Genomic DNA, 22,142 nt, shown 5'->3' with positions numbered 1-22,142 from the left:
GCTGTGTAAGGACATCAGGGATAAAATTGTAGACCTACACAAGGCTGGAATGGGCTACAAGACCATCGCCAAGCAGCATGGTGAGAGGGTGACAACAGTTGGTGCGATTATTCGCAAATGTAAGAAACACAAAAGACCTGTCAATCTCTCTCGGCCTGGGGCTCCATGCAAGATCTCACCTCGTGGAGTTGCAATGATCATGAGAACGGTGAGGAATTAGCCGAGAACTACACGGGAGGATCTTGTCAATGATCTCAAAGCAACTGGGACCATAATCACCAAGAAAACAATTGGTAACACACTACGCCGTGAAGGACTGAAATCCTTCAGCGCCCGCAAGGTCCCCCTGCTCAAGAAAGCACATATACAGGCCCGTCTGAAGTTTGCCAATGAACATCTGAATGATTCAGAGGAGAACTGGGTGAAAGTGTTGTGGTCAGATGAGACCAAAATCGAGCTCTTTGCCATCAAGTCAACTCGCCGTGTTTGGAGGAGGAGGAATGCTGCCTATGACCCCAAGAACACCATCCCCACCGTCAAACATGGAGGTGGAAACATTATGCTTTGGGGGTGTTTTTCTGCTAAGGGGACAGGACAACTTAATCGCATCAAAGGGACGATGGACGGGGCCATGTATCGTCAAATCTTGGGTGAGAACCTCCTTCCCTCAGCCAGGGCATTGAAAATGGGTTGTGGATGGGTATTCCAGCATGACAATGACCCAAAACATACGGCCAAGGCAACAAAGGAGTGGCTCAAGAAGAAGCACATTAAGGTCCTGGAGTGGCCTAGCCAGTCTCCAGACCTTAATCCCATAGAAAATCTGTGGAGGGAGCAGAAGGTTCGAGTTGCCAAACGTCAGTCTCAAAACCTTAATGACTTGGAGAAGATCTGCAAAGAGGAGTGGGACAAAATCCCTCCTGAGATGTGTGCAAACCTGGTGGCCAACTACAAGAAACGTCTGACCTCTGTGATTGCCAACAAGGGTTTTGCCACCAAGTACTAAGTCATGTTTTGCAGAGGGGTCAAATACTTATTTCCCTCATTAAAAATGCAAATCAATTTATAGCATTTTTGAGATGCATTTTTCTGGATTTTGTTGTTGTTATTCTGTCTCTCACTGTTCAAATAAACCTACCATTAAAATTATAGACTGATCATGTCTTTGTCAGTGGGCAAACGTACAAAATCAGCAGGGGATCAAATACTTTTTTCCCTCACTGTATATACACTGCTCCAAAAAATAAAGGGAACACTAAAATAACACATCCTAGATCTGAATGAATGAAATAATCGTATTAAATACTTTTTTCTTTACATAGTTGAATGTGCTGACAACAAAATCACACAAAAATTATCAATGGAAATCAAATTTATCAACCCATGGAGGTCTGGATTTGGAGTCACCCTCAAAATTAAAGTGGAAAACCACACTACAGGCTGATCCAACTTTGATGTAATGTCCTTAAAACAAGTCAAAATTAGGCTCAGTAGTGTGTGTGGCCTCCACGTGCCTGTATGACCTCCCTACAACGCCTGGGCATGCTCCTGATGAGGTGTCGGATGGTCTCCTGAGGGATCTCCTCCCAGACCTGGACTAAAGCATCCGCCAACTCCTGTACAGTCTGTGGTGCAACGTGGCGTTGGTGGATGGAGCGAGACATAATGTCCCAGATGTGCTCAATTGGATTCAGGTCTGGGGAACGGGCGGGCCAGTCCATAGCATCAATGCCTTCCTCTTGCAGGAACTGCTGACACACTCCAGCCACATGAGGTCTAGCATTGTCTTGCATTAGGAGGAACCCAGGGCCAACCGCACTAGCATATGGTCTCACAAGGGGTCTGAGGATCTCATCTCGGTACCTAATGGCAGTCAGGCTACCTCTGGCGAGCACATGGAGGGCTAGGCCCCCCAAAGAAATGCCACCCCAAACCATGACTGACCCACCGCCAAACCGGTCATGCTGGAGGATGTTGCAGGCAGCAGAACGTTCTCCACGGCGTCTCCAGACTCTGTCACGTCTGTCACATGTGCTCAGTGTGAACCTGCTTTCATCTGTGAAGAGCACAGGGCGCCAGTGGCGAATTTGCCAATCTTGGTGTTCTCTGGCAAATGCCAAATGTCCTGCACGGTGTTGGGCTGTAAGCACAACCCCCACCTGTGGACGTCGGGCCCTCATACCACCCTCATGGAGTCTGTTTCTGACCGTTTGAGCAGACACATGCACATTTGTGGCCTGCTGGAGGTCATTTTGCAGGGCTCTGGCAGTGCTCCTCCTGCTCCTCCTTGCACAAAGGCGGAGGTAGCAGTCCTGCTGCTGGGTTGTTGCCCTCCTACGGCCTCCTCCACGTCTCCTGATGTACTGGCCTTTCTCCTGGTAGCGCCTCCATGCTCTGGACACTACGCTGACAGACACAGCAAACCTTCTTGCCACAGCTCGCATTGATGTGCCATCCTGGATGAGCTGCACTACCTGAGCCACTTGTGTGGGTTGTAGACTCCGTCTCATGCTACCACTAGAGTGAAAGCACCGCCAGCATTCAAAAGTGACCAAAACAGCAGCCAGGAAGCATAGGAACTGAGAAGTGGTCTGTGGTCACCACCTGCAAAACCAGTCCTTTATTGGGGGTGTCTTGCTAATTGACTATAATTTCCACCTGTTGTCTATTCCATTTGCACAACAGCATGTGAAATGTATTGTCAATCAGTGGACTTCCTAAGTGGACAGTTTGATTTCACAGAAGTGTGATATACACACACACACTAACGTTCAAAAGTTTGGGGTCACTTAGAAATGTCCTTATTTTCGAAAGAAAAGCAATTTTTTTGTCCATTAAAATAACATCAAATTGATCAGAAATACAGTGTAGACATTGTTAATGTTGTAAATGGCTATTGTATCTGGAAACGGCTGATTTTTAATGGAATATCTACATAGGCGTACAGAGGCCCATTATCAGCAACCATCAGTCCTGTTTTCCAATGGCACGTTGTGTTTGCTAATCCAAGTTTATCATTTTAAAAGGCTAATTGATCATTAGAAAACCCTTTTGCAATTATGTTAGCACAGCTGAAAACTCTAAGTAGTTATATAGGATCAGCCATGACTAGAATATATTCCTGTACCCAAGCAAGCGAAGGTAACTGAACTAAATGACTATCGCCCCGTAGCACTCACTTCTGTAATCATGAAGTACTTTGAGAGGCTAGTTAAGGACCATATAACCTCCATCTTACCTAACACCCTAGACCCACTACAATTTGTATACCGCCCCAACAGCTCCACAGACAACGCAATCGCCATTGCACTACACACTGCCCTATCCTACCTGGACAATAGGAATACCTATGTAAGAATGCTGTTCATTGACTACAGCTCAGCCTTCAACACCATAGTGCCCTCCAAGCTCATCACTAAGCTCAGGGCCCTGGGTTTGAACCCCTCCCTGTGCAACTTGGTCCTAGACTTCCTGACAGGCCGACCCAAGTGGTAAAGGTAGGCAACAACACCTCCGCCACGCTGATCATCAACACGGGGGCCCCACAGGGGTGCGTGCTCAGCCCCCTCCTCCCCTCAATGTTCACCCATTGGCCACGCACGTCTCCAACTCAATCATCAAGTTTGCTGACGACACAACAGTGGTAGGCCTGATTACCAACAACGAGACAGCCTACAGGGAGGAAGTGAGTGCCTTTGCGGAAAGGTGCTAGGATAATAACCTTAACGTCAACAAAACGAAGGAGCTGATCGTGGATTACAGGAGACAGCAGAGAGAGCAGGGGAGATGGTCAAAAGCTTAAAGTTCCTCTGCATACACATCACTGACGACCTAAAATGGTCCCTTTACACAGACAGTGTGGTGAAGAAGGCACAACTGCGCCTCTTCAACCTCAGGAGGCTGAAGAGATTTGGGTAGGCCCCTAAGACCCTCACGAACTTCTGCAGATGAACCATTGAGAGCATCCTGTCGGGCTGCATCACCGCCTGTTACGGCAATTGCACCTCTCCAGAGGGTGGTGCGGTCAGCCCAACGCATCAACGAGGGCACACTGCCTGCCCTCCAGGACATCTACAGCACGCGGTATCACTGGAAGGCCAAGAAGATCATCAAGGACCCCAGCCACCCGAGCCACCGCCTGTTCACCCCGCTACCATCTAGAAGGCGGAGACAGTACAGGTGCATCAAAGCAGGGACCGAGAGACTGATAAACAGCTTCAATCTTCAGGGAATCTGACTGTTAAACAGTCACCACTAGCTGGCCTCCGCCCAGTACCCTGCCCTGAACCTTAGAGATTGCTGCCCTATGTACATAGAGTCATTGAACACTGGTTACTTTAATAATGTTACAAGCTAATATGGAAGATATTACAGCTATAGTACTTTGTTTTGTTGTGAGTTTGGCAGTAGAAACTGCAGTTTTGGGCAGTTATTTTATCTAAATGAAACCCAATAACTCAAAGCAACTGTCGTCAGTAAAAAACTACAAAAAAACAAGACAATCAAACATTAAAAGGTTAAGTAAGCAAGATCTTACATTGGAAGGGAGTGTCTTAGGATAAGTTTATCAGCAGTTTTACTAGTTGGATTACTCATTTGCCAGCTAGCATGTATCATATGCTGTTGGCCTTTATGAGCCATTGTCTACACCTTTATCAATAGGAATTCTAAGTAATCCTTATCCCACATATAAATACGTAACTCCACCATCCTAAAATGTTCTCATAAACATAACATGTGAAATACAGTATTAACTATTGTACTTGGTGGGGGGAAAACATCAGAAAAATACTCATCTTTTTACTTGAGTCTCCCAGTAATTGAGTCAAACTTCAGGAAGTAAAGATTCCTGCAGCCCTATAAAATATTCGGAATCATTAAATGACCATGGATGCTGGAGGTTACTGAAAACCATACTTTATTATGGACAGGCTGTATTTTGTTGATTGTAAACCTCCAGCATTAATGGGGTCTTAAAAATCTAATAAAATTGTATTTGTCACATGCACCAAATACAACGGGTGTAGACTTTCCCAATGATGCAGAGTTAGAAAATTATTATAAAAAGAAAAATAGCAACACAAGTAAAAAAAATACACAAGTATGGAGCTATATACAGGGAGTAAGAGTACCAGATCAATGTGCAGGGGTATGAGGTATTTGAAGTAGATATGTACATGAAGGCAGGGTAAAGTGACTAGGCATTAGGTTAGATAATAATACGAGTAAAATAAAGAACAGAGTAGCCGCAGCATATGATGGGTGTAAAAGTGTGTGTGTGTGTACGTGTGGTTATGTTGTGTCCATATGCGTGTGTGTATTTGTGTTGTCGGTATGCGTGAGTGTGCGTATGTAATGTATGTGTGTGGGTTTTGTGTGAGAGTGTCAGTGTAGTGTGTGTAGTAGGAGTGTGTGTGTGTGTGTGTGTGTATGTGTGTGTGTGTATATATAGTCTTGTGAGTGTGCAGATAGTCCGGGTAACCATTAGTTAACTGTTTAGCAGTCTTATGGCTTGTGGGTAGAAGCTGTCTCGGAACCTGTTGGTCCGAGAGCTGATGCTCCAGTACCGTTTGCCGGACGGTAGCAGAGTGAACAGTCTGTGGCTGGAGACTTTGGCAATTTTTCGGGCCTTTCTCTGACACTGCCTGATTTAGAGGTCCTGGATGGCAGGGAGCTCGGCCCCAGTGATGTACTGAACTGTCTGCACCACCCTCTGTAGCGCTTTGCGGTCGAGGGTGGTGCATTTGCCATACCAAGCGGTGATGCAGCCAGTCTTGATGCAGCCAGTCAAGATGCTCTCGATGGTGCAGCTGTATAACTTTTTGAGGATCCAAGGGCCCATGACAAATCTTTTCAGCCTCCTGAGGGGGAAGAGGCGCTGTCGTGCCCTCTTAACGACTTTGCGGGTGTGTGTGGACCAAGTTAAGTCCTTAGTGATGTGGGCGCCAAGGAACTCTCAACCCGCTCCACTACAGCCCTGTCGATGTGGATGGGGGCGTGCTCTCCCCTCTTTCTCCTGTAGTCCACGATCAGCTCTTTGGTCTTACTGATGGTGAGGGAGAGGTTGTTGTCCTGGCACCACACTGCCAGGTCTCTGACCTCCTCCCTGTAGGCTGTCTCATCGTCGTCAGTGATCAGGCCTACCACCGCCGTGTCGTCAGCAAACTTGATGATGGTGTTGGAGTCGTGGGTGGCCACACAGTCGTGGGTGAACAGGGAGTACAGGAGGGGACTAAGCAAACACCCTTGAGGGTCCCCCGTGTTGAGGGTCAGTGTGGCGGAGGTGTTGTTGCCTACCCTCACCACCTGGGGGCGGCCCACCAGGAACAGTTACAGAGGGTGGTGTTCAGTCCCAGGGTCTCCAGCTTGGTGATGAGCTTGGAGTGGACAATGATGTTGAACGCTGAGCTGTAGTCTATGAACAGCATTTTCAAATAGTTATTTCCCTTCTTGTCCCGGAGAGGGCAGTGTGAAGTGCAATTGAGATTGCGTCATCTGTGGATCCGCTGGGGCGGTATGCGAATTGGAGTGGGTCCAGGGTGTCTGGGATGATGATGTGATGTGTCTCATGACCAGCCTTTCAAAGCACTTCATAATTACAGATGTGAGTACTACAGGGCGATAGTCATTAAGGCAGGTTACCTTGGAGTTCTTGGGAACAGGGACAATGGTGGTCAGCTTGAAACATGTTGGGGTTAAAGACTGGGACAAGGAGAGATTGAAAATGTCTGTGAAGATGTCTATTCCGTCTGGCAGCCTTGCGAGTGTTAACCAATTCTCAATTAGAGGTCAATTAGAGCTTTGCAACTACCCTCACTAACCCAAGAACAACAGTTTGCCTTCACAATGGCACCTCCACAAACCAAATATCATGAAAGTTTGAACAAAACTATATTGTCTAAGGCCATTGTTTTGTGATGTAGTGTGTCAGGCAGGCAGCTACAGGAGACAGAGAACTTTCTACACTCTGCTAATAATGAATCCTTGTGAGCCCTGTGTCCTTATGGAGGAAGGTAGAACGACTGGAGGAATGAGATGCAGAAGCCCCTAACATGACTGCTGAACTCCTCATTATTGAAGTTCAGTGTACGGGTTCAGAGGAGAAAAACAAAGGCTCACTCTGAAGGTTTCTTTTCTCTCTATCACAGACAAGCTGCCTGTCAGAAAGAGTTCCCACCCCGGTTCCCGGAGCCATCCCCGGCACATCCTCTCAGGAGCTGCAGAATGTGTGAGTGTTCTTTGTGTCTCCCCCTGCAGGCAAACAGCACTTGTGTATCTATGATAATTATGTTGTGATTTTATTTTCAGTCACCCCTCTAGCATGTTGTTAGGAAGGATAAATAAAATGGAAAATAATGAGTCTTCCCATCAATCTTTCCTTCTGCTGTCTGTTCACACAGAGTGGTTTGGGAGGAGACTTTGCTGGACAACCTGCTGAACTTCGCTGCCACACCGAAAGGCCTGCTGCTCCTCCAGCAGACTGGAGCCATCAATGAGTGTGTCACCTACATGTTCTCCAGGTTCACCAAGAAACTACAGGTATGGAGAGAAAACACCATGGTATGGATGAATAGGCAAAATTGAGTCCACTACTCTACTTAGTATTTATAACGTCCAGCTATATATACATATGCTGGTACTCCTACACTGGATTTGATTTATTCATTTCTCTTTACATACCCTTACTGCCCAATGTATGCATCATATACTGCTAACGTGGGAACAATTCCCTGCTGCTTTAATAGACTAGAATTGTTTACATGCTCTTCTTAATTAACTTCCTTGTTTTGCATACATTTTGCTCCAGATTGTAATTAAGCTAATCTATTTTTAATTCACACCATTGTTTTGTAATTAGTTAAGGATCTTTACGCTTGAAATCACTTTGTATTTACATTTATAAATGTTTTAAATCTTCCATTTCAGATTTTAGTCCTATTTGTAGTTAATGCCCATTACTTTGATTCATCCACAATATTGGTGAAAATGTGCTTGGAATCTGAGGCTTAATAACTCTGTAGGTCTTTCATGCATTTTCCACTTATTGTTTTACTTTCATCTTTATTTTCGATCAATTGTTTGAGCTAGTGATTTACATAAAATCAATTAACAGAAATGCAGTGTATTTATACACCTGAGTGCCATTTCGATATCCCAGTGGATAGAATAATGCCTCTGGCCTAACTAATGTGTTCCCATTTTCAGAATAAACAAATATTCTTCACACAAAGACACACACACGTACACTTTTTGATTATGCAAGATAGAAAATCGCTTTTGGCTAATAGGAATCATGGGCTATTTTGAATCTGTGAAAACACTTTCCTCCAGGTCAGCCGATGTGAGAAGTTTGGCTACGGTGTGATGGTGACACAGGTAGCAGCAACAGCCCCTGGTGTGGTGGCTTTACACAGTTCTGGTACGGTATTACTACTAGTAAAACAGAGCATATTGTTATTATACAGCGTCAACACATGAGTTACCCCTCAGTATGTCCTGGCAGGTTTTGTGCAGGCCTTAGTGGTGGAGATATGGTCGGTCCTGGAGTGTGGGAGAGAGGATGTGAGGGTCGTTCACCCCAAGTCCACTCCCATGGACCCCATTGACAGGAGCTGTCTGAAGGTAAATTATTTTCTCAGATCTTTACAGTGCCGTGTGCTTTAACGTCCATGGTTTCCTCATGGAGCCTCCTGAGGACAATCAGCAAGACAACCCAGCCTTGGCATTCACAGCCTTTCTTGGTCATCAGGTCAAAGAGAGTACTTACTACAGAGAGTGCTCATGAACAGGATGGATGGCTGATGTCAGTGAGCAGTGCTCTGATTGACATTAGTGTTATGACTATGGTCCCTGTTCTGTTAGCTCTATACTGTGGGTGGGTTAAAGGCTGAATGGTAGGTCTATACTATATTCAGACAGGATAGGAACCAGCACAGTAGAAGACCTGCAAGAATGACAGTAATGTTTTTTTTTTGGTGCCATTTATCCCCTAAATTAAATAACAGTATCTGACAGGTAATAGCCTAGGTCTTGTTTTCTGATGTTTTATTTCAATACGGTCCTTTATACTCTACAGGAAGTAATCTACTCAGGTATTCACAGTTGGTGTTTATCAGTTTGAGATTATCTATCAATATGTCAGTCCTCTGATACGCCTCAGCAGTACACACTGTCTGGAGCACATTTGAATGTAATTGTCATCCTTTTTATCATTTTTTATTGAAATGCAGAATAGATCTCTAGATACTTATAATATGCCAAGTTCCTTTTTCAGCAAAAAAAAAAAAGCTGTTTGAATAGATAAATGTAGGAAAGAAACAAAACAATTGCTGCACCCCAACCTTGTCATAAACCCAAACTCATTTAATTTTGACCTTAGTTTTTCTGAATAATCAAATGATGTTTGACTGTTTTGCCCCCACCCGTCTTTCCCCCCAGTCATTCCTGTCCTTGGTTAACCTGCTCTCCTCCCCCCATGCTGTGTGGGAGCTCCTGGGACAGCAGTCTCTGCCCAACAAGGCTGAGTACAACCTAAGGGAGATGCCCACATCCATTACAGTGAGTCCTGACCCCAACACTGACCCTCACACCCTACCAGGAGAATGCTCGACTTGACACTTGTATCTGGCTCCTATGTTGGATACGGTTTAACATCAGTTTGTTCGGATTATGCTACCCATAAATAAAATGTATTGTTTAAAATATGTGAAAATGTGAAATCAAAGAATGTTTAGATTATGCAGACAATGTAAAAGATAAGGTAGTACCAAAGATGGTGGATAAATGAAGATAGTGCACGCGGTCCGTTTACCATTGGAAAACAATGGTCAGTTCCGGTCTGCTTAACGGGGTGGTTCTCTCATAGACACCAATGCAATAGCAGCTGGGTCTGGTCTGCTTAGTCCATTGACTGTAATGTAACCAGAAAAAATGAGGGAATGGGGTGTGTCGCTTCCTCTTCCGTCTCTGATAGGACTTTTAAATGTGGTTGCAGTTCCAGGTTTTGCCGTAGGAGGGCACACTTACACTGGTTGTGTGCAAACGGGGCTATTGTAACATAGTCCGACGTGTGCTTCTACAGACATCAATAACTAGTGCACATTATCAGGATGTAGGTAGAAATGTAATTATCTACCTTTCACATCATCACAATCTTTCCATCATTTTCACTCTGTTTTGTACCTCTTTGCCACAGGATTTGATTGATAGGCTGATTGCTGTGAACTCAGATGTGAAAATTCATTCACTGTTCAACTACGAGCAGTCTCACACGTTTGGCCTGAGGTAAGATCAATACTGTTCTCCGATCTTTCTTTCAGAATCAATGGGGAACGGGAGAACAAAGGCACAGCAGTACATGCATTGTGTGGTTTACCATCTGATTAAATCAAATCAAATGTTATTTGCCACATGCGCCGAATACAACAGGTGTAGACATTACAGTGAAATGCTTACTTACAAGCCCTTAACCAACAATGCAGTTTTTTAAAGAAAAATTTTAAATAAAGTCTTAATTAAGAAAAAAGAAAAGCAAATAGCTAAAGAGCAGCAGTAAAATAAAATAGCAGTAGGGAGGCTATATACAGGGGGGTACCGGTACGGAGTCAATGTGCGGGGGCACCGGCTAGTCGAGGTAATAGACGTCATACAGTATGTACATGTGGGTAGAGTTAAGGAAGTCCAGGATCCAGTTGCAGAGGGAGGTGTTTAGTCCCAGGATCCTTAGCTTAGTGATGAGCTTTGAGGGCACTATGGTGTTGAACGCTGAGCTGTAGTCAATGAATAGCATTCTCGTGTAGGTGTTCCTCTTGTCCAGGTGGGAAAGGGCAGTGTGGAGTGCAATAGAGATTGCATAATCTGTGGATCTGTTGGGGCGGTATGCAAATTGGAGTGGGTCTAGGGTTTCTGGGATAATGGTGTTGATGTGAGCCATGACCAGCCTTTCAAATCACTTCATGGCTACAGACGTGAGTGCTACGGGTCGGTAGTCATTTAGGCAGGTTATCTTAGTGTCCTTGGGCACAGGGACTATGGTGGTCTGCTTGAAACATGTTGGTATTACAGACTCAGTCAGGTACATGTTGAAAATGTCAGTGAAGACACTTGCCAGTTGGTCAGCACATGCTCGGAGTACACGTCCTGGTAATCCGTCTGGCCCTGCGGCCTTGTGAATGTTGACCTGCTTAAAAGTCTTGTGTTGTGTCACCGACTGATCAATATGAGATTGACTCTTTGCTTTATGCTATTTTTATCGATTGCCTGAGTAATTCCACTGTATAAAAATAGCTTTTCTCAGAATTGACTCATGGATGTTTTCTTAGTTGAATTAAGGCTGTGTTACTGAGTCACTCTTTTAGACACAGAGAAAACAAATTAATATAACACTAAAGCATTTGCTACTCCATGGCTGTTAAAGCTATCTCAAAGGATATTCTTATTTTTGATGATTCATTTTCTTGTTCTAATCATAATTTGATGTGAATATTTTATTTTGATTATATTGCTCACATATTTTGGGAACTCTCCGGAAATTAATCTTCCATCAACCTAGTGATGTATATAGATTGGAAAGGGCAATGTATTCCACACCGACTCCAAACAAACACCAGGTTGCCTCAGTGTTAACATGGCTGGCTGGTGATTTCACTTTTACATACTTCTAGTGGTTATAGACATGTCACTGGATGACCTCTGCCTCACTCTCTGTCTCTCTGGGGAGAGGTCATCATTACTGAGCCACTGTCCCTCCTCACGTCCTCATTTCACCCAACAACTGTCACAGCCATCTGTGTGTCGCTGGAGTGGCTGGTAGGATATCACAGGGAGAAGGACTAGTCAGAGTGATGTGTACGGTGTCCATATTAGGACAGTCTAGACCTGTCTTGTCTCTGACGCCACAGCACAGTGTAAATGTAGCAGCTGCTGTGTGTTTATGGGTGAGTAAACCAGTTTCCTAGTGGAGGATAAATAATTCACAGCACTGTGAGTACGGGCCACCTGGTAACCATTTCTCAATGCTGGGGGGCTATATTTCTTCTCTGGCATGGAAGTAGCCCTTGGAAATGAGGAAAGTATTTTTTGTTCCACTTCCAAGCTGCCTTACTCATGCTTGACTGGGTGTTAGCTCACTCACTGTTTGTTAGGGTTTCTCCACACTAATGTCCTTGGAACTGAACACAACATCTACATCTTGAAAATAACTGTAGATATAGGCTGGATGTTGATCTGCATGATAAACAATGAAGGATGAGGTGGAAAATGGACTGCCTTCAGAACTCACAAACCCATTCTGTCTTCCAGTGGACGTCAAACTGAATGACTGAAGGTGCCCATCACACTGGGGGCGTGATGACAGTTCACAGCATCACAGGAATTAATAATCTTGCTTTGACAGAATGCTCCATCACAGCAACAACTCACACCTCTCCTTGCTTAACCAGATCACATCTCCATCTCTTTGTACAGCAACTCAAAGGGCTGTCTCTAGATTGTTCTCTAACAAACACCTTATTGTTTTTTTAAACCATCGCCCCTGAACTTTTGACTAATTTAGACTATTTCCTCTCTGCTGTTTTTAATGTTCTGTACTTGTTTTCTGCCAGAGGGACACAATGGTTTTGAAGTCAAAGTGAATCCTTAGCGATGGCCGCCCCAGTCAGAAGGAGGGCAAGTCAGTGTTGGTGTCTCAGGGAGCGTGGCGGAAACTGCAGATGAAAGAGCCTGAGATACACTCTTTTAGGAGAGCCCCACTCAGCTCCACCAAATATGCAAAATGGATCAATTAGGAGACTCTTGTTTTTGAGGAGGAAGGCTTCCTGTTGACAAAACGCTGTGGCTGTGTAATTTGCTTGAACGGTTTTATTCAGTGTTCATTTCACAAGTGTCTCAGCAGCACGTTGGCCCCCTTTTTTCATGCTTAAAATAATGATAATGAATTGCCCTCACGCTGCACTCCTTATCAGAGCCTCTAATGGTATTAACAAAGATGGAGCTCCTCACTCCCTGAATGCAGAACAAGCTTTTATAATGTTTACTGCCTCCTGGCTGGCTTCTACAGAATCTTTCACTTGTAGTTAATGATTTGACTGGTGGGATTATTTCTGCTCAAGGACTTTTTTCCTGTTTACAAGAACTTGCTTTCCTGCAGTTTGTTGTCTGTGTTGAAACAATTATATCTAGAATTGCTCCAAGGGTCCCAAGATTGCTTTGGTCTTGAGTTAAAGAGCAGGCTGCAATGGAAGACACATTTTGGTTGAGTACAGCTTCAGTATGTTGTGTTGCTGTCCAAACCCTGTTCAATAGGCTTGTGTTACTGCACAGTAAAGGGACCAGGCTGATATGAACAGACTGCTAGGTAGGAAATCCCTTTATTATTAGCCATTAGAGAGGGACATCTCTGTCACTTAACAATAACGCCCAGGGTTTTCATATTTTACTGCTCACTTCCACCTGCCTGTTTTATGTCACAGTTATGTTCTCCACAGATACACAATGTCCCCGTCACATCGCTCCTGCATCCGCTTTCATGATTTATTACTCTCAACTGTTGCGTTAATGTTGAAATCTATTTCCACAATTCAGTTAGGGATTCTTTCTCCCTATTATGCAAAGCACTCTGGCTTGGCCCTCTGTGGAGTCTGTTGATATACAAGGCAATAAGGCAGGCTAGCAGAAACAAATTATAGCTTTTATAAGACCTGGAAAAAAGTCAACATGCTGTCCATTGTAGGTCTGTAGGCATTAGGCAGCTAGACCCAATGGGTTTTCAGAGCAAGCACTCTAAATCAAATAGTTGAGTCATTTTATAATGATTAATTCTGTTCGATCTGTAATTGTATGTCATTGAGAAGAAAAATGTGTTTATCTATGTATTTTTGGGTACTTTCAGATTACTTAGTGTGATGTGCTGCAACCTAGACTCCCTCCTTCTTCTGGAGTCACAGTACAACATTTCCGACATGTTGCTGCAATGTCAGAAGGACAACATCACTGATTCATCGTCTGGTGAAGGGTACTTGAAAAGGTTTTTGTTTTCCTGTGCCTCATAATGTTATGACAGGCTTTGGTTCCACCGTTAGAGGTTAATCACAACAAAATAAGAAATTGATCATTTGCCTTGTCATGGTAAAATGAAATAAAGCGTAAACAAAAGCCAATTTCCAAAAGTGTGTTTTGAATGCCTCCTTAATGGATATTGCGACTGGTCATGAATTGAAACACTCCATATTGTCCAGTCACAAAATAAATATATCTGCACGCACGCCAGTTTTATTTGTGAAGTGGAGATTTCTCCTCCCATCTTTTCTCACCTCACCCCTCTCCCCCCCTCCCCCCTCTCCTCTCTCAGAGATTTCATCATTGATGGTCTATCTGTAGAGAGGAACCACATCCTGGTGCGTATGAGTGTGATTGGAGGACCATCGGAGAGGAGACTTCCCCCTAGGGCCCTCCAGAAGGTCAGTGCTCTTCTACTCACACCCCTTGGCCTTACATCAAGTAGAGGAAGTCCTGATGACTGAAGGAATGGTTTTCCAGAACTGTGTGTTACACTTAATGCTATGATCTGCATACAAAAGGTTCATCATGGTAACCTGTTCCAAGGATGTTGTGATATTCCGTGACACAGAAACTAGTGACCTGGAAAGACATGCTTTCAATACCACCATGTCTTTAATGAATGTAAATAGCACAGACAAGATGATAAGGATGAGCAAACAAAACTCCATTAACATTTAGAGTACACTGCATCTGAAAAGTAAACCAGAATTGTTCATATGTGATGATTTACAGTACCAGTCAAAAGTTTGGACACTCCTAATCATTCAAGGGTTTTTCTTTATTTTTACTATTTTCTACATTGTAAAATAATAGTGAAGACATCAAAACTAGGAAATAACACATATGGAATCATGTAGTAACCAAAAAAGTGTTAAAAGAAACAAAATATATTTTATATTTGAGATTCTTCAAAGTAGCCACCCTTTACCTTGATGACAGCTTTGCACACGCTTGGCATTCTCTCAACCAGCTTCATGAGATAGTCACCTGGAATGCTTTTCCAACAGTCTTGAAGGATTTCACACATATGCTGAGCACTTGTTGGCTGCTTTTCCAACTCATCCCAAACTATCTCAATTTGGTTGAGGTCGGGTGATTGTGGATGCCAGGTCATCTGATGCAGCACTCCATCACTCTCCTTCTTGGTAAAGTAGCCCCTATACAGCCTGGAGGTGTGTTTTGGGTCATTGTCCTGTTGAAAATCAAATGATAGTCCCACTAAGCGCAAACCAGATTGGATGGCGAATCTCTGCAGAACGCTGTGGTAGCCATGCTGGTTAAGTGTGTCTTGAATTCTAAATAAATCACTGACAGTGTCACCAACAAAGCACCTCCACACCATTACACCTCCTCCTCCATGCTTCACGGTGGGAACCACACATGCGGAGATCATCCGTTCACCTACTCTGCGTCTCACAAAGACACAGTGGTTGGAACCAACAATCTCAAATTTGGACTCATCAGACCAAAGGACAAATTTCCACCAGTCTAATGTCCATTGCTCATGTTTCTTGGCCCAAGCAAGTCTCTTCTTCTCATTGGTGTCCTTTAGTAGTGGTTTCTTTGCAGCAATTCGACCATGAAGGCCGGATTCACACATTCTCCTCGGAACAGTTGATGTTGAGATGTGTCTGTGACTTTGAACTCTGTGAAGCATTTATTTGGGCTGCAATCTGAGGTGCAGTTAATTGCCGATTTCTGAGGCTGGTAACTCTAATGAACTTATCCAATGCAGCAGAGGTTACTCCGGGTCTTCCTTTCCTGTGGCGGTCCTCATGACAGCCAGTTTCATCATAGCGCTTAATGGTTTTTGCGACTGCACTTGAAGAAACTTTCAAAGTTTTTGAAATTTTCCGGATTGGCTGACCTTCATGTCTAGGGGCGGCAGGTAGCTTAGTGGTTAAGAGCGTTGTGCCAGTAACCGAAAACGGCAGGTAGCTTAGTGGTTAAGAGCATTGTGCCAGTAACCGAAAGGTCGCTGGTTCTAATCCCCTAGCCGACTAGGTGAAAAATCTGTCTATGCCCTTGAGCAAGGCACTTAACCCTAATTGCTCCTGTAAGTCGCTCTGGATAAGAGCGTCTGCTAAATGACTTATTATTATTATTATTATTAAAGTAATGATGGACTATGTTTCTCTTTGCTTATTTGAGCTGTTCTTGCCATAATATGGACTTGGTCTTTTACCAAATAGGGCTATCTTCTGTATACCAGCCCTACCTTGTCACAACACAACTGATTGGCTCAAACGCATTAAGAAGGAAAGAAATTCCACAAATTAACTTTTAAGAAGGCACACCTGTTAATTGAAATGCATTCCAGGTGACTACCTCATGAAGCTGGTTGAGAGAATGCCAAGTGTGCAAAGCTGTCATCAAGGCAAAGGGTGGCTATTTTGAAGAATCTCAAATATAAAATATATTTTGTTTCTTTTAACACTTTTTTGGTTACTACATGATTCCATATGTGTTATTTCCTAGTTTTGATGTCTTCACTATTATTCTACAATGTAGAAATTAGTTAAAAAATGAAAAATCATTGAATGAGTAGGTGTGTCCAAACTTTTGACTGGTACTGTATATTCTAAATCTTTACACGTAGAATAGCTCAGATTTCACTTATTACATAGCATCTACAGACAATCAGTAATACAGTGCTATGAAAAAGTATTTGCCCCCTTTCTAATTTTCTCTACTTTTGCATATTTGTTATACTGAATGTTATCAGATCTTCAACCAAAACCTAATATTAGATAAAGGGAACATAAGTGAACAAATAACACAACAATTACATATTTATTTCATTTATTTCATAAACAAAGTTATGCAACACCCAATTCCCCTGTGTGAAAAAGTAATTGCCCCCTTACACTCAATAACTGGTTGTGCCACCTTTAGCTGTAATGATTCCAACCAAATGCTTCCTGTAGTTGTTGATCAGTCTCTCACGTCGCTGTGGAGGAATTTTGGCCCACTCTTCCATGCAGAACTGCTTTAACTCAGTGACGTGTGGGTTTTCAAGCATGAACTGCTCGTTTGAAGTCCTGCCACAACATCTCAATTGGGATTAGGTCTGGACTTTGACTAGGCCATTCCAAAACTTCCAATTTGTTGCTTTTTAGCAATTTTCATGTAGACTTGATTGTGTGTTTTGGATCATTGTCTTGCTGCATGACTCAGCTGCGCTTCAGCTTCAGCTCACAGACGGATGGTCTGACATTCTCCTGTAGAATTCTCTGATACAGAGCAGAATTCATGGTTCCTTCTATTAAGGCAAGTCGTCCAGGTCCTGAGGCAGCAAAGCATCCCCAAACCATCACACCACCACCACCATGCTTGACCTTTGGTATGATGTTCTTACTGTGGAATGCAGTGTTTGGTTTTCGCCAGGCATAATGGGACCCATCTCGTCCAAAAAGTTGACTCAAGGTTGCCCCTAAAGCACCTGGATGATCATCAAGACTCTTGGAAGAACGTTCTATGGACAGATGATTCAAAAGTATAACTTTTTGGACGACATGGTTCCATTAATGCCTGGCGAAAACCAAACTCTGCATTCCACAGTAAGAACATCATACCAAAGGTCAAGGTGGTTGTGTGATGGTTTGGGGATGCTTTCCTGCCTCAGGACCTGGACGACTTGCCTTAATAGAAGGAACCATGAATTCTTCTCTATATCAGAGAATTCTACAGGAGAATGTCAGACCATCCGTCTATGAGCTGAAGCTGAAGCACAGCTGGGTCATGCAGCAAGACAATGATCCAAAACACACAATCAAGTCTACATGAAAATGGCTAAAAAGCAACAAATTTGAAGTTTTGGAATGGCCTAGTCAAAGTCCAGACCTAATCCCAATTGAGATGTTGTGGCAGGACTTGAAACGAGCAGTTCATGCTTGAAAACCCACACGTCACTGAGTTAAAGCAGTTCTGCATGGAAGAGTGGGCCAAAATTCCTCCACAGCGACGTGAGAGACTGATCAACAACTACAGGAAGCATTTGGTTGGAGTCATTGCAGCTAAAGGTGGCACAACCAGTTATTGAGTATAAGGGGGCAATTACTTTTTCACATAGGGGAATTGGGTGTTGCATAACTTTGTTTATGAAATAAATATGTAATTGTTGTTATTTGTTCACTTATGTTCCCTTTATCTAATATTATGTTTTGGTTGAAGATCTGATAACATTCAGTATCACAAATATGCAAAAGTAGAGAAAATTAGAAAGGGGGCAAATACTTTTTCATAGCACTGTACACCATATTTGTATTAGGTGTGTCAATAATATGAGATACCTACGCTTGTAGGACTTTGTAAACAGAGTGATCACATATATTTTAACATAATGATTATTCATCTCTTTTAGGGCACTGACCCTTATCCATGGCCGATGTTTTCATCATACCCTCTGCCCAAGTATTATATACTGAATCTTCCTAAGACAACCTGGGGTAAACAAGGTAAGTATTATATAATGAATCTCCCTAAGACAACCTGGGGTAAACAGGGTAAGTATTACCTACTGAATCTTCCTAAGACAACCCGGGGTAAACAGGGTAAGTATTATATACTGAATCTTCCTAAGACAACCCGGGGTAAACAGGGTAAGTATTACATACTGAATCTCCCAATGACAACCCGGGGTAAACATGGTAATTATTACATACTGAATCTCCCAAAGACAACCCGGGTAAACAGGGTAAGTATTACATACTGAATCGTCCTAAGACAACCCGGGGTAAACAGGGTAAGTATTACATACTGAATCTCCCAATGACAACCCGGGGTAAACATGGTAAATATTACATACTGAATCTCCCAAAGACAACCCGGGTAAACAGGGTAAGGATTACATACTGAATCTCCCAAAGACAACCCGGGGTAAACAGGGTAAGTATTACATACTGAATCTCCCAAAGACAACCCGGGGTAAACAGGATAAGTATTACATACTGACTCTCCCAAAGACAACCAAGGGTAAACAGGGTAAGAGGAACATTCTGCTTGACCATGGTAAGTGTATTAGATATGCAGCAATACTTTTCCAATTAGGTGAAAAAATAGTTTGTTGTTTGAAGTGTGTAAATGAAGGGTTTGTGTGAGCATGTCTGTCATTAGCTATGGAGTTTGGGACAGGGTCTCTTGAACAATGCTGTTTATTCAGCTACAAGATCTGCACCTGGTGCCAATGATCCTCCCCTGGTTAATTAATGCTTACCGTTCTTTACAGTTCTGCTTTCTGCCTGTGGTGTAAATATACAATGACTGTACAAAACATTAGGAACAGATGAAGGGGAGAAGACAGGTTAAATAAGGTTTTTTAAGCCTTGAGAAAATTGAGACATGGATTGTGTATGTGTGCCATTCAGAGGGTGAATGGCCAAGACAAAATATTTAAGTGCCTTTGAAAGGGGTATGGTAGTAGGTGCCAGGCACACCAGTTTGAGTGTTTCAAGAACTGCAACGCTGCTGGGTTTTTTACGCTCAAAAGTTTCCTGTGTGTATCAAGAATGGTCCACCCCCAAAGGACATCCAGCCAACTTGACACAACTGTGGGAAGCATTTGAGTCAACCCTGTGGCACTCTTTCGACACTTTGTAGAGTCCATGCCCTGACAAATTGAGGCTGTTCTGAGGGAAAAGGGGGTATTCCTAATGTTTTGTTCACTCAGTGTATAAGCATAGGTTATTCAACAGTACTCAATACAAATAATGCCCTCTTAAATCAGTAGATGCCTTGAAAACAAGACATTAAAGGCTCAGACACATCTGTAGGATTGTCAAACATTTGCCGGCCGACAGTACTTAGCACCTCTGAACAATGTCGGCAGGACAGGTTATCCATTATATTGACCAGATACTCTAACAATGAAAATAAATGTCTTAAAAAATGGAAGGCAGTCGGGAAGAGGCAAGATCAGGTGGGACCAGTCTAGCCAATGAGAGGGCAGATGAGTCACGTGTCCTACTTATATCAGGACACTCATAACAACCTAATCATTAGGAAACTTCTATTCGATCAAATAAGCTACACGTAGCAAATAAGTCATTACATTCTTTGTTAACCAAATTCAACACTCTCATTGACCTCCATACAAAAACTCCTCGCTTGGTGTGCAAAAACAAACCTGCCACCTGCTGGAGAAGAGATTTTGGGCCCAGTTATCCCTCTCGCTTCGCCTCTTCCTCTCTGTCTGCAGTCGATCTCTTTTGTGTACACACAGCAAAGATCTTGAAGTCGTCAGCCACTCAGCCTTAAAATACGCCAAACCAGAAGGTGGCAGTAGCTTTATGGTCTAGATAGCCAATGTTAGCTAGCTAGCTGCGCTAATGTTGCTATTGTTGTAGAAAGCCATTGTTGATACTGGCCAGATGACCACAGCTAGATAACTAGCTAGCAAGATGACAATTTAATTAACTCTCCATAATCGCATACAGCCCATAGATAAATGTTTTGATAGCTGGCTAACGTTAGCTAAATGGTTAGCATGATTCGCTAGCTAGTTGTTGTGCTTGCTAAGTAAAGCAGCAGCCAGCTACAGGCAGCTGCTTCATGGAAACAAATCCATTGTGATTTAATTATAATGTTACTAGCTACAGTGGCCAGATAGCTAAGCTCGGAGGAAGCATTTAGTGTTTTGTGCATTGTGTCTGTGCACTTAGCGATTGCCACCCCATTCAGAGGGAGGGCAAGTCAGTGTTGGTACTATGATAGCTACCATGATCCTATACATTGCATATGAAGTGTGGCTGCGTCATTTAGTAAGCTGCAAATGGGTGGATGATGTCACCGGGAAAAGTAACCTATTTTTTTCCTACTTGTTGGTTTCCTTTCGGCTCCCCACTCGTGCTCTCTGATTCGCTCGGGGTAGAAATGTCTCTCTACCTACAGTACCAGTCAAAAGTTTGGACACACCTACTCATTAAAGGGTTGTTCTTTATTTTTACTATTTTCTACATTGTATAATAATAGTGAAGACATCAAAACTAGGAAATAACACATATGGAACCAAAAAAGTGTTAAACAAATCAAAATATATTTTATATTTGAGATTCTTCAAATAGCCACCCTTTGCCTTGATGACAGCTTTGCACACTCTTGGCATTCTCTCAACCAGCTTCACCTGGAATGCTTTTCCAACAGTCTTGAAGGAGTTCCCACATATGCTGAGGACTTGTTGGCTGCTTTTCCTTTACTCTGCGGTCCGACTCATCCCAAACCTTCCCAATTGGGTTGAGGTCGGGGGATTGTAGAGGCCAGGTCATCTGATGCAGCACTCCATCACTCTCCTTCTTGGTCAAATTGCCCTTACACAGCCTGGAGGTGTGCTGGGTCATTGTCCTGTTTAAGAACAAATGATACTCCCACTAAGCCCAAACCAGATGGGATGGTGTATCGCTGCAGAATGCTGTGGTAGCCATACTGGTTAAGTGTGCCTTGAATTCTAAATAAATCACAGACAGTGTCACCAGCAAAGCAACCCCACACCATAACTCCTCCTACATGCTTTAGGGTGGGAACTACACATGCAGAGATCATCCGTTCACCCACACTGCGTCTCACAAAGACATGGCGGTTTGAACCAAAAATCTCAAATTTGGACTCCAGACCAAAGGACAGATTTCCACCAGTCTAATGTCCATTGCTCGTTTCTTGGCCCAAGCAGGTCTCTTCTTATTATTGGTGTCCTTTAGTAGTGGTTTCTTTGCAGCAATTTGACCATGAAGGCCTGATTCACACAGTCTCATCTGAACAGTTGAAGTTGATGTTGTGTCTGTGACTTGAACTCTGTGAAGCATTTATTTGGGCTGCAATTTCTGAGGCTGGTAACCCTAATGAACTTATCCTCTGCGGCAGAGGTAACTCTGGGTCTTCCTTTCCTGTGGCGGTCCTCATGAGAACCAGTTTCATTATAGCGCTTGATGATTTTTACATCTGCACTTGAAGAAACTTTCAAAGTTCTTGAAATGTTCCGTATTGACTGACCTTCATGTCTTAAAGTAATGATGGACTGTTGTTTCTCTTTGCTTATTTGAGCTGTTCTTGCCATAATATGGACTTGGTCTTTTACCAAATAGGGCTATCTT

At 43.3% G+C, this 22,142-nt stretch overlaps 1 protein-coding gene across 5 annotated transcripts in view; it reads left to right on the top strand.

Annotated features, from left to right (window-relative positions):
• Nucleotides 1–22,142, top strand: part of tbc1d32 (TBC1 domain family, member 32) — a 57,598-nt gene that overhangs the window by 18,661 nt on the left and 16,795 nt on the right. For 3 of the 5 annotated variants that reach the window (XR_005996718.1, XM_041860639.2, XM_041860641.1), the window contains exons 18-26: nt 7,149–7,228; nt 7,401–7,539; nt 8,332–8,419; nt 8,504–8,622; nt 9,439–9,558; nt 10,196–10,284; nt 13,889–14,023; nt 14,348–14,456; nt 18,422–18,515. Coding sequence is in view for 4 of the 5 variants with exons in the window: in XM_041860639.2 (XP_041716573.1) it covers nt 7,149–7,228; nt 7,401–7,539; nt 8,332–8,419; nt 8,504–8,622; nt 9,439–9,558; nt 10,196–10,284; nt 13,889–14,023; nt 14,348–14,456; nt 18,422–18,515 (973 nt within the window). In the remaining variant the exon portion in view is untranslated. The remainder of the gene's footprint in view (nt 1–7,148; nt 7,229–7,400; nt 7,540–8,331; nt 8,420–8,503; nt 8,623–9,438; nt 9,559–10,195; nt 10,285–13,888; nt 14,024–14,347; nt 14,457–18,421; nt 18,516–22,142) is intronic. The other 2 variants (XM_041860642.2, XM_041860640.1) reach the window with 1 other exon arrangement.

This window comes from Coregonus clupeaformis, chromosome 33, assembly GCF_020615455.1.
Source record: "Coregonus clupeaformis isolate EN_2021a chromosome 33, ASM2061545v1, whole genome shotgun sequence".
In the NCBI taxonomy this organism is placed as follows: domain Eukaryota; kingdom Metazoa; phylum Chordata; class Actinopteri; order Salmoniformes; family Salmonidae; genus Coregonus; species Coregonus clupeaformis.
Note: the sequence above shows the minus strand (reverse complement) of the source record. Positions and strands in the feature narration are given on the sequence as shown.